Source organism: Corticium candelabrum, chromosome 8 (genome assembly GCF_963422355.1).
Source record: "Corticium candelabrum chromosome 8, ooCorCand1.1, whole genome shotgun sequence".
NCBI lineage: Eukaryota > Metazoa > Porifera > Homoscleromorpha > Homosclerophorida > Plakinidae > Corticium > Corticium candelabrum.
In genome coordinates, this window is record NC_085092.1 from 8,225,045 (window position 1) to 8,237,544 (window position 12,500).

The 12,500-nt window shown below is 45.9% G+C and overlaps 4 protein-coding genes across 4 annotated transcripts in view; 1 reads left to right on the forward strand and 3 right to left on the reverse strand.

Moving 5' to 3' along the window:
* LOC134183259 (uncharacterized) overlaps nt 1–1,186 on the reverse strand; it is a 15,092-nt gene extending 13,906 nt beyond the window's left edge. Inside the window, exons 1-5 of the mRNA XM_062650752.1 lie at nt 1,095–1,186; nt 922–1,039; nt 690–830; nt 578–629; nt 1–59 (exon numbers count right to left, since the gene is read on the reverse strand). The exon at nt 1–59 is cut by the window's left edge and continues 26 nt beyond it. Coding sequence (XP_062506736.1) covers nt 1–59; nt 578–629; nt 690–830; nt 922–1,039; nt 1,095–1,097 — 373 coding nt within the window. The 5' untranslated portion in view covers nt 1,098–1,186. The remainder of the gene's footprint in view (nt 60–577; nt 630–689; nt 831–921; nt 1,040–1,094) is intronic.
* Nucleotides 1,187–1,469: 283 nt separating this feature from the next.
* LOC134183481 (uncharacterized) lies at nt 1,470–4,405 on the reverse strand. Its single transcript, XM_062651030.1, has 2 exons — nt 4,314–4,405; nt 1,470–4,233 (listed from the first exon to the last, which is right to left on the reverse strand). The coding sequence occupies exons 1-2, from the start codon at nt 4,396–4,398 to the stop codon at nt 1,592–1,594; spliced, it is 2,727 nt and encodes a 908-aa protein (XP_062507014.1). The 5' UTR covers nt 4,399–4,405; the 3' UTR covers nt 1,470–1,591.
* Nucleotides 4,406–5,080: 675 nt separating this feature from the next.
* LOC134183043 (espin-like) lies at nt 5,081–10,730 on the forward strand. The gene is made up of 9 exons (XM_062650490.1): nt 5,081–5,336; nt 6,381–6,627; nt 6,684–6,755; nt 7,078–7,311; nt 7,748–7,862; nt 8,586–8,646; nt 8,703–9,897; nt 10,125–10,183; nt 10,416–10,730. The coding sequence occupies exons 1-9, from the start codon at nt 5,109–5,111 to the stop codon at nt 10,590–10,592; spliced, it is 2,388 nt and encodes a 795-aa protein (XP_062506474.1). The 5' UTR covers nt 5,081–5,108; the 3' UTR covers nt 10,593–10,730.
* LOC134183044 (DNA primase large subunit-like) overlaps nt 10,664–12,500 on the reverse strand; it is a 12,388-nt gene continuing 10,551 nt past the window's right edge. The window contains exon 17 of the mRNA XM_062650491.1: nt 10,664–10,894. Coding sequence (XP_062506475.1) covers nt 10,664–10,894 — 231 coding nt within the window. The remainder of the gene's footprint in view (nt 10,895–12,500) is intronic.

Sequence of the window (12,500 nt, forward strand, 5' to 3'; positions counted from 1 at the left end):
ACAGCTCATTTGTTTTCTCTATAGAACCACTATCCAACTGATGTTCACTTGACAGTCTCCTGATGTCACAGAACATTTATTATAGTCATGACAGCCAAACAGATAAGAAATAGAAAACAAACATACAATAGACAGACAAGCATTCACACAAACAGACAGACAGACAGACAGACAGACAGACACAGACAGACAGGCAGACAGACAGACAGACAAACAGACACACTGACAGATACACTGACAGACAGACAGACAGACAGACACACTGACAGGCAGACAGACAGACAGACAGACACAGACACACAGACAGACAGACAGACACAGACAGACAGACAGACAGACAGACACACTGACAGACAGACAGACACACTGACAGACAGACAGACAGACACACTGACAGACAGACAGACAGACACACACACACACAGACACACACACACACACACACACACACACACACACACACACACACACACACAAACACGCACACACTAACAGACAGACACACAGACACACAGACAGACAGACAAACAAACAGACAGACAGGCAGACTGACAGACAGACATATCAGTCTACTCACATCGCTGACAACTGAAGTTCTGGCATAGAGTCAAGAAGATTTGGATTGAAACCTAACAGACACGCTCAAACACCAACCAAACATTGCAACCGATCACAACACATCTTCTCACTTGAATCGATGACGTCACAGAATGACTTGTAATTCACCATTCCATTTCGTTTCTCGTCATATTTTGCAATCAACGAACGCAACTCGTCCTCGCTCAGCATCACCCGAAAATGTTGGTTCAAACATCGTTGAAATTGATCGCCTGCAAACAAATGCGCGTTTACCCTCGGAGTCCCTACTAACGCGCCAAACAGTCTGGGACTGCGAGGCAAAACGTTGGCTCTGCGACTTACGAGTGATGAAACCGTTTCGAAGGCGATCGAAGTCTTTGAAGAACTCGTTGACTCTTACTTGTCTTGATTTGACGGCCGATCGAAGCTTGTTCTCGACACGATGAGTCGAAACGGCCGCCTGACGAGAAATGCGACAATGAATGACGGGAAAAATAAGCATTTAATGTATTTACCATAAACGTTCGTTTGGTACAATAAACTACACGTCAACAACTCGAGAAACGACGCACAATCGCAGTGAGTGTTTGACCGGTTGCTACGCAAGATATCGTTCCCGTATGTTCTAACGTGCGTTAACGTTAAGTTCGCCTTGGACACCAACCCTTCGTACGCGCTTATTGATACTCTAATTACCAAGGTTGCTAAAAACACAAAACTTAATTATGATTGTAGCAAAATCTTTATTTAGTTTAGTTAACATGTGGATGACAACTTCAATGATGTTTGAGAGTGATGGATGTGCAGACGAGGTGGTATGGGGTCGGCAGACTCGGAGACATGCATTCTTCACACAAACGTGCAGTCGATTGTGTAGTAGTACTCCAACATACAAGCAATACATCTCCGTATTTCATTCAAAAAAACTAGCATTCAAACGGGCAAGTCCTATATAATTAATATCAACTACTCACATTTACATGTCACAGCTACCCATCGACTGTCAATATCCTCATAGTTGCCACTCGTTTATATCGTCGCTTGCGACCTTCTGATAGTTAAATCTCTTGTGTTTACCCTTCCGTTTGAGACACGGTTTAGCCACTAAAATGCCAACAATAAAGAGAAAAATCGCAAATAATACGAGACCGATCGTGATGTAGGGGGCCGCATCACGTGATGCAAACCAACCAAAAGACGACGCCTGATTGGTCAGATGTGGAAGATGTAAGTTCGACTCGTCTGGCAGGTTGGGCCTCCTCGCTTCAGGCGGAACTCCAACCTTCGAATGATGTACGAAATATTGTGACTCGTCCGGAAGGTTCGGCATCTTTGCTACACGCGACGGCTTCATCGATTTCCCGCCATTCGCAGCTTCGGTTGTCGCAATTCTGTTTGTCAATTTTTCTGTTGATTTCAACGTGTTCTCTGTGTGGACATAAAATATGTCTGTCTCTTTGTCTGTCGACGCTTTCTCACCCAATGTGTCTGTCTCTTTGTGTGTCAATGCTTTCTCGCCCAATATGTCTGTCTGTTTGTCTGTCAATGGTTTCTTGTCCAATATGTCTGATTTCTCATCGAGATCGGTATGCATTGCAACGGTTTTCCACTCTGATGTTTGAGTTGTGGTCATCGTTGTCGCCGATAGTTTAATTTCCGAGGATTGTGTTGCAACGCTGTCCTTCCGGTTTGTCGCTCTACTAATTGCATGTGCTCTTAGGTCGCCGTCTGTTGAATTAACTATCGGAATTCTCGTCATCTGTGTGAGTGGAGTCTTCCCTATGTGAGTGTCCCCTTCATCCCCAAATGATGTGTGTGCTCTTAGATCGCCGTCTGTTGACTTAACTATTGGAATTCTCATCATCTGTGTGGGTGGAGCATTCAACATGTGAGCAGCCCCCTCATTATCAAACGACGTCACTGCCGATTGATCTGTAGTCGCCGTACTTGCACGCTGCGGTGCTCCAGTCGGTTCGTTAGCGAGATGATTGACTACCAAGCCAGTTGCTTGCTCCATCGATTCACTTCCGGGTTGATCATTGATATCAACCAGAGTGTTAACACTCAGTTGACGTCCGGGAAAGCTGCTGGATGTGTTCGTTGGCGTGTATATTGGTGGATGACTTGCACGCTCATCATCTGGTCTAATCGACTCACTAGGAGAGTGAGACATTGGTTCGACTTCGGTGTTCGTAGATGGGATCGCGTTTGAAGCAGTTGATTTGATATCAATGTGTAAATTTTGTTCGGCTGGTTTGCGACTAAACGATCGATCGGCGGCGGTATCATCCAACACGGTAATCACATGTCTCTCCGGTGCGGCTACATGGTCTGTTGCCATGACAACCAACTGTTCGCTCACTTCAGTCCTCGTTGGCTTAGCATCTTGTCCTCCTTCTACGTCCATTACCCTCCCTGTTTCCATGGTAACCAAAATGGCCGTTGGACTATTTGGTGTCGTAGTATCCGAACTACTAGCCGTCCGGACTGTCGGTTTGATATCAAAGTCGTCACCTGTAGCCACTGAATTGCACTGCCCGCTCATGTCTAACCGCCACACGTCGTTCATGATGGAATCAGACCCCTCAACGTTATGGCCGCTCCCACCGAACAAAAACGCCACATCACCCGTTGACCACGATGCTCCGTCCATTCGAGGACCCGGCACGTAATCCGAAGACGCCACCATGAAATCCCCGTATGTTCCCATACCTTCCTCATGCTTATCCCCTCCCATCCACACCCACACATCGCGATCTCTCCAATACATCCATAAGTCGTTCAATAGACCGGGATCCGAGTAACGTATAGATGGATCGAGCGGCGCACCGTAACCGTTGCCACCAAACAACCACAAGTTCCCGCATCCGTCGAGCCACCGAAACGCACCAAATCGCACACCGGGATGCGTCGACACCGATCCGATCCCTTTCTCTCCGTACACGCCCGTCCGTCCCTCCAACGCCCGGATTTCTTCCCAACTATTTTCATTGATATCAAACCGCCATAGATCGTTGAGTAACCCGTTTTTGTGTCGTCCGCCCATCAGCCACAACGATTGAGATTGGGCGTCGATCCACGTGGTGCCGTGATACCGAAAGTCGGGATGGTGGTCAACCCGGATTTCTTCGAAACGATGATCGTCGATGTCGTACTTCCACATGCCGTGCGCATAGTGTTCCTGCCGGTTGCTATCGACGACATACCCACCAAACAGGTACAACAATCCGGCGTCCGAGTCGCACCACGACTGCGGCTCCCAGCGATTCAAAACATCCGGATTCAGATCCTTTACTTCCGACCAGCCGGATTCGTCCCGCCCTTTCTGCCACATCCGACCAATCAGAGCGGCTCTCGCGTCAACCCCCGACATCAGAACAATCGTATTTGTTCTCAGACTTCCACACAGCACTGCATGTATCTGAGGTCCCGGATGCGTTGTCCCGACGTCGGTCACTCTAATAGACCAACTGTTGGTCGTCATGTTGTATGCCCATAATTCATGGTCACGTCGGTCTCCACCAAACATCAACATGTCGCCATTGCCAACACTCCACGACGAGGGACCACGTCGAGAGCCCGGATAAGCAACCGACTCGTTGTAAAACATGTTTTTCTTTGATCCTTTGGCGCTCCCGCCGATCCATGTCCAAACTGTTGAGAGAAATTAGAGAAAGTGTGTAACCTCGAATGAGGCCCCGTGTGAGAATAACGTAGAATTAGAATTAAATTACCTGGAGATGGTCTGATGTCGGTTTCGTGAGCGTCTAAGTAAGTGGAGAAGAAGAGGAGCGCGTGTAAGAAAACGCAATGCTTCATTGCGTCATTGAATTGTTTAACGCGCGTTAGTGAGTCGACAAAGCGAAATGGTCTGGCTACGCGAGACTAGTCAACGGGTGTGCTAGGAAGCAACTGCCAAAATTGTTTATGAAGGAAACATTTTTGGTCATGCATACATGTCAATAATTAAATTAATATTAATATTATTTTATTTTTATATTAATTAAATTGATATTAATATTACTATTACTTTATTTTTATATTAATTAAATTGATATTAATGTTAATATTAATTAAATTGTTGTCATGGGACTGAGCAAGACGCCACAACACAGGCGGTACAATAAACAGTTTTAATTATCCATATATGTCAATAATTAAAGTAATATTTTTTTATATTAAATATTTATATTAAATAAAATTTATATTAAATAGTAAAATTTATATTAAATATTAAAAATAATTAAATCGCTGTAACCGATCACGTGACTGGGCGGGACCAACAACCCTGGCTGTACCGAGCAGTATCAAGAAAACATTTTTGGTCATGCATATATGTCAATAATTAAATTAATATTAATATTCTATTTTTACATCAAATATTAAAAATACTTAAATTTAATTACATTGCTGTTACCCGATCACGTGACTAGGCGGGGCCAACAACACAAGCGGCCAATCAGCTGCGTCATTGGGCGTTACCACAACCGTCGACGAGCATTTCGTTTTTCCGACCCGACGACGAGACGATGTCCGATGCAGTCTGCGCCAACTGCAGCAAAGTGAACCTCCACGCACTCAAGGCCGCTCATACGGGACATCTAGCATGCCTGCGGGCCGCATTCGCCGACAATGCAAACAAATCGTGTGCAGGCGACAGCAAGGGAGCGACGGCTCTGCATCTAGCCGCGAGAGCAGGACACGGCGACTGTCTCGAGTGGCTGCTGAAAAACTCAGGAATGGACGCCAAATGCAAGGTAAACAAAGGGGCGTGACGGACCGCCCTCTGGGTGGAGCTCCCACTTTTCTGCACACGTTCGTGTTCGATTTGGTTTTGAGTTTGAGGAAATGAATTGAAGGGTTTAGTGAGTGTTGTTAGCGCTAGGAGAGGGTGTTGCAGGGATTGGGGTTTTGATGTTTACTGCATGACGTCATCTCGTTTACATATGACGCAATTTCGACGATTGCTATGGTCAGCGAAACAGGTGTGGTGTAGAAGGTGTGATCTGTGACTCACACTGAAGTTTTACCAGTGGTAGACGGATGGACAGACAGACAGTTAGACAGGCAAACAGACAGACGGATAGACAAACATGCAGATAGACAAACAGACAGGCAGACAGACAAACAGAACTCAGTAGCTTGTTTGCATTTAGTGTTAGAAATGTAACGTAGAGTTTGTGTTTCAATAAATGAAATTGACAGACAGACAGACAGACAAACAGACAGACAGACAGACAGATTGTTACATTTGAACTCTTACTCTACCAATAACAATCGCTAACTTTACGTATGCATAACAATAACAGTCAATGAACAAAATGACAGACAGACAGATATAAACAGACAGACAAACAAAAAAACAGACAGACGCATAGACAGACATAAACAGACAGACAGACAGACAAACAGACAGAGAAACACAAGAGACAGAGAAACAAACAGACAGACAGACAGACAGACAGAGAAACAAACAGACAATCAGATAGACAGACATAAACAGACAAACAGATAGACAGACAGTCAGACAGACAGACAGATAGACCGACCGACAGAGAAACAGAAAGAGACAGAGAAACAAACAGACAGAGTAGTTGGACAACGTAATTTTTAGTTCCCAGTTGGTTCAGTAGTTGATATCTGTAGTCTCTAGGTGATTCTGTATAATTTGACTCGTAGTTACATATTGTATGTTGCTAGATTCATGTTTCAAATATATGTATTGGACAGACAGACAGACAGACAGACAGGCACACAACAAACTGACCAGCTAAACAACCTTATTTGCCAACACTCTACAGGCCAAGAACGGAGAGACGTCGACTCACTTGGCCGCATCACAAGGAAAACTGGAATGCATAAAACTCCTCTACGCTCACGACCCGTCCACCATAACAACAAAAGATCGCTACGGCCAAATCGCTCTACACCTGGCAACCCTAAGAGAGAAACTGGAATGCGTGGAGTGGCTGCTAGAAGATGGAAAGAACTCACCAAAGGCAAGGAATCAGACGGGAGCGACGCCGATTCATTTTGCAGCAGCCTTGAGTGAGGGATGAAGATGGGAGTGTGGAATGAGTTTGGAATTGTTGTGTTGTGTGTAGATGATATTAATTGTGCTAAGGCGTTGATTCGAGTGGCGGGAAACAAGGCGGTTAATGTCAGAGATGATAATGGTATGTTGTGGTCGTGTTTTGATGTACGAGCACACACACACACCAAACACACACCAAACACACAGTGACACACACACACACACACACACACACGCACACACACACACACACACACACACAGTAACACACACACACACACACACACACACACACACACACACACACACACACACACACACACACACACACAACACGCACGTACGCACGCACACACACACCCACCCACCCACCCACACACACACACACACACACACACACACACACACACACACACACACACACACACACACACCACCTGGTCATTTCAATTTCTACTGTACAGGTACAACACCCATCTACTTTGCTGCTCAGGAAGGTCACCTAGAAATGGTAAAGTACTTGGTGGCCACGTGTAAGGGCGATGCTCTAGCACGATCTTCAGATGGCATGACGTCCATCCATGCAGCAACACAAGGAGGCCACTTGGAAACGCTGCAATGGTTGGTGAAGAAGCTAGGAGAAAGCCTAGTGACGGACGCAGCTGCAGATGGTGGAACACCAATACACTTTGCAGCAGGTGAGATAACAACAGTTGTAGATCTCAAACTAAAGGAAACAGACAATGAAAGAATTGACAGACAAACAGACAGATAGACAGACAGACAAACAGACAGACAAACAGAGAGACAAACAGAGAGACAGACAGAAGACAGACAGACAGACAGACAAACAAACAGACAAACAAACAGACTAACAAACAGACAGACAAACAGAGAGGCGGAGAGACAGACAGACAGACAAACAAACAGACAAAAAATATATGTATTGACAGACAGATAGATGGATGGACAGACAGGACAAACAAACAAACGGAAGACAGACAAACAGACAGACAGACAAACAGAGAGACAAACAGACAGACAGACAGACAGACACACAAGTGGACTAACAAAGAGACACAAGCACAGGGTGATTGAAAAACCACTCACCAATTCAAATCTCCTTTCTCATAGCCATGGGTCAATATGAGTGTCTCAAATGGCTCTTGAGCACCAAGAGAGGAAAGAAAGCGGTGCAGAAAACCGACAGCGACGGTGGCACGCCAGCACACGACGCAGCAGACAACGGGTAAGTGTTCTATCACCAGCCCATGTTAGTCGATCCATCTGTCTGTCTGTCTGTACATCCACCTGTTTGTCTGTCTGTCTTAGTTTCACGTAGCCAGACCCTTTCCACCTGTCTGTCTGTCTATCAACTTGTCTGTCTGTCTGTCTGTCCATCCACTTGTCTGTCTGTCTGTCATCCACATGTCTGTCTGTTTGTTTGTCCATCCACCTGTCTGTCTGTCTGTCCATCCACTTGTCTGTCTGTCTGTTTGTCTGTCTATCCACCTGTCTGTCCATCCACTTGTCTGTCTGTCTGTTTGTCTGTCCATCCACCGGTCTGTTTGTCTGTCCATCGACCTGTCTGTCTGTCTGTCTGCATGTCTGTCTGTCTGTCCATCCACTTGTCTGTCTGTCCGTTTGCCTGTCTATCCACCCGTCTGTTTGTCTTCCATCGACCTGTCTGTCTGTCTGTCTGTCTACATGTCTGTCTGTCTGTTTGTTTGTCTGTCTATCCACCTGTCTGTTTGTTTGTCTGTCCATCCGGCTGTCTGTCTGTCTGTTTGCCTGTCTATCCACCCGTCTGTTTGTCTTTCCATCGACCTGTCTGTCTGTCTGTCTGTCTGTCCATCCACCGTCTATCTGTCTGTCTACATGTCTGTCTGTATGTATGTCCACATCAACACATCTAGCCAGCATCATCACACCACACTCTATCCATCTTCACCCACTGTCCATCTCGTTTCAGACAAAAGAACTGTCTCGCTCTACTAGTTGCCAACGGCGCCGACCTCCACATCAAAGACAAGGTAAACAACCCGCCATCATTCTCTCTCATCTCACCATACTGACTGCGTCTCTGCAGGACGGATACACGCCATACGAGCTCGCAGTACAAGGAAAACATGACGAGATCTCAGAGTACGTCATCCAGCTGACGGGCGGAGACGTCAGCAGAAACCAGTTGTCACCAAAAGGAGGCGAACATGACCATGACAACACACAGTTCGACGCATGGAACGAAGCAGTCGGTCAACGAGACACATCGAAGCCGATCATGACGCCGATCTATTCGATGTCGTCACTCATCAGTGACCGATCGCTTCAGCGACGGCCGGACGACTCGACGCCACAGTCGCCAGTCGAATCGACGACGAGCGAGATCATGTTCCGACCAAAAGATCCGGCGCTTGCTAGACTGGTGGAACAATCCAATTCTAGGAGAGTCAGTGAGACACCGTCACTAGTTGATGGGCCGTCGCCACCAACGCAGGAAGATCTCGATCTCATTGACCCGGTGATTCCATCCACACCGAAATTCGCAAGAGCTCATCTTGTCCAGACGCCAAAACAGTCGTCGATGAGAGCGCGTGTGGTTCGAACGCCACAGCAATCGCCGAGGTCTACACCAAGAACGATAGCAAAGAGACTGACGCGTGAACTGGATGATGACGATCCTGGATATGCAAAGCTGGATTATCTCCAGAAAAATGAGGTTGGCAAAGAGTCGGAGAGTGAACCAAACTTGCCACTCGTTGATAGCAATGACGTCTATGCAACGGTCAACAAACCGTCACTTCGACAGAAACAGTCGAAGGAAACGGAGGCAAATCACACGGTCGATAATCGTCGATCGTCGGTGTTGGCGGACGCTCTCAAAGTTGCGTCCGAGACGGCGTTGCTTGAGAGTCCGTCGAAGGCTGAAAATCGTCCGACTGATTTGAGTGTTGAGACAAACGTACTGAATGGAGAAGAGCCGCCAGAGGCTCCACCTGTGCCGAGAGAGTTAAGTTTCGGAAAGACTGCACACTCGCCCGCCGTGCCTCTCTCACAATTGGATGAACAATCCGACCCACCTGCTCCACCTCCAGTGCCAATACATTTAGGTGGTCAGCAGTTGGAGGTTGGTGTAGTGCCAGTAGAAGATCAGTTGGAGACTGGTGTAGTGCCAGTCGCTCCTCCTGCTCCCAAGAGTTTAGATTGGCCGGCAAATTATAAAGAGACACCAGTGGAGAGGCAGTACAGACATAAACAGCCACAGCAACCGTTGCCGTTTCAACGTAGGGAGTTTGACATTAAAATAATCTAATGTATTGTGAGATGCATCCCTCCAATACAATAGTCTATTGTATTGTGAGATGCATCCCTCCAATACAATAGTCTAGTGTATTGTGAGATGCATCCCTCCAATACAATAGTCTAGTGTATTGTGAGCAATGCCTCACTCCCTTTGGCTAACTGCTATACATTGAAAACTGTTTGTCATAATTGTCTTTGTTTTCTTTAGCCTCACCAAAACTTCATTCTCTTCAGTCTGGAGTAAACCCCATGGACCCTCTTATGGCTGTAAGAAGCCTCACACACACACACACACACACACACACACACACACACACAGAGTGACACACACAAACACAGTGACACACACAAACACAGTGACACACACACACACACACACACACACACACACACACACACACACACACACACTCACACACACACACACACACACACACACACACACACACACACACACCCCAATTCGGCATCTTTTCTCTCATTCTCCTCTCTCTTGCAGATGCGCGAGCAACGGAAAGCAAAACAGCAGCAGCAGATCGAACAATCGATCAAACGAAGAGTGTCGAATGAACAAACCCGAGGAGCCAACTCCGAACTCAAACGGAAGCTAATAGAACGTCAGCACCAATTCAACGACAACAAACCGGTAGAAATCAACGGGCAACACACAACCTAACAAAACAACTGCATGTGATACTACAAATAGACTTGATTGATATCAACTAGCCACATGATGTGATATAATTTCTATTGAATACATAATTCGGGTTCGTCAGTTATGCTGCTCTCGTCCATTTCCATTAGGCTGTCGTCCCGAATGTCGCTGAATGTTTCCGACTCGTCAAACGTCGTCTGTGTGGGCGTGTCGTCCAGATCCATCTTTTGTGTCTTGACGGAAGCGTCGTCGCCTTTGAGGACACGGCGACTTTCATCGTAATATTGATTAGGATGGTTTAGCAAGAAAAACGGATCTGACACCTACGGCATGCACACAACCCACATACACTATTTGTATAAATAATAAATAAATAAAAAAAAAATAATTAAATCAATAAAATAAAATTAATAATAAAATAAAATAAAAATTACTAATTAAATAAATAAAAAAAAATAAAAATTACTAATTAAATAAATAAAATAAAAATAAATAATTAAATAAATAAAATAAAAATTAATAAATAAATAAAATAAAAATAGACTTCAATGGGGTAGTCAAACCAGAGTGGTCAGCTCACATGCTGAGCTCCGACAAGTGGCATGACCCCAAGAGGCCACCCAGGGTGACGTAGCACCACCATGTACTCAAGCCCAAGAGGTCAGTCAAGCTGACGTTGAAGACTGTCCCACCCCGCTTGAGCCCAAGAGCAGACCTCTCAACTTTGCTTCACAGGAAATCGTGAAAATGACCACGCCCATAAAACGTGTCCTGAGTGGGCGTGGCTTATCCTGCATCAGCAGATTTTTAGTGCAAACAGCCGGAAACAAGTTACGTCTTGGCCTTGCTTTAGTTACGTTTCTGTGCGCTAAGGCTTTGCCTCAAACTTCCAAACGTCTGTGTGTGTGTGTGTGTGTGTGTGTGCGCGCGCGCACATGTGTGTGTGTACATTACTGCAAAGGTAGATACCCGGATACCCCAGATACTAGCAACTGCAAGCTGATCCGTATTTAGAATCTAGTTCAAAGAATCTGCGATGGCAGAGGCTAACCATAACGGGTCTCCACAAAGCGACTGGCCGAGTGTCTCACGGTAGGCTCGCTGTGAGAAAGGACTGGCAATCGTGAGACATGCCCGTAAATCGTGAGTCTCACGACGACATCCTGAGAGTTGAGAAGCCTGCAAGAGGTCAGTGGCGTTGACGTTGAAGGCTCAACACACCATCACAGAACACATTCCGTTTAATGACGTACATGATGAGTCAACTGGCTTGAGCCGAAGATGTTAGCCGCGTTGATGTAGCAACCTGAGTGGAGGTATACTAGTAATGTTGGGCCAAGACTGGCCTGAACAAGCTAGGCCCCTCCTCTGGCATGCTATATGATAAAATAAAATAAACAAAAATAGATAGATAAAGATAAAATAATTAATATTAATTGGAGTACTGTACGTTGATATCAAATAAGAAAAATTTGAGTTGTTTAGTGTGTAACTGTATATAGAAATTGCTGTTTTGCTGATTAAATCAGCAACAGGTGGACAGACAAAATACAAACAAACAGACAAGCAGATAATAACACACATACAAATATGGTAATATATATACTGTGTGTGTGTGTGTGTGTCCCTGTGTGTGTGTGTGTGGCACGGTGGAGCAGATGGTAGAGCGTTGGTGATGACATCCGGGATCTTGTATTCCGTGAAGAGGGTTGAAGGTTTGATCCTGGTGGAGGCAACACTGTCAAAGTTTCCTTGAGCAAGAAACTCACCCACACTTGCTTCTCTCGACTCAGGAGTATAAATGAGTACCTGGTCATTGACTGAGGTGGACATGACCGCTGGTTTGGCAGTAACATCATGCAGCAGACGGCTACGTGTGGGCCTTGGTGTCCAGTCCCAGAGCTGCGCCATTGTCAGTGCACCTGGATG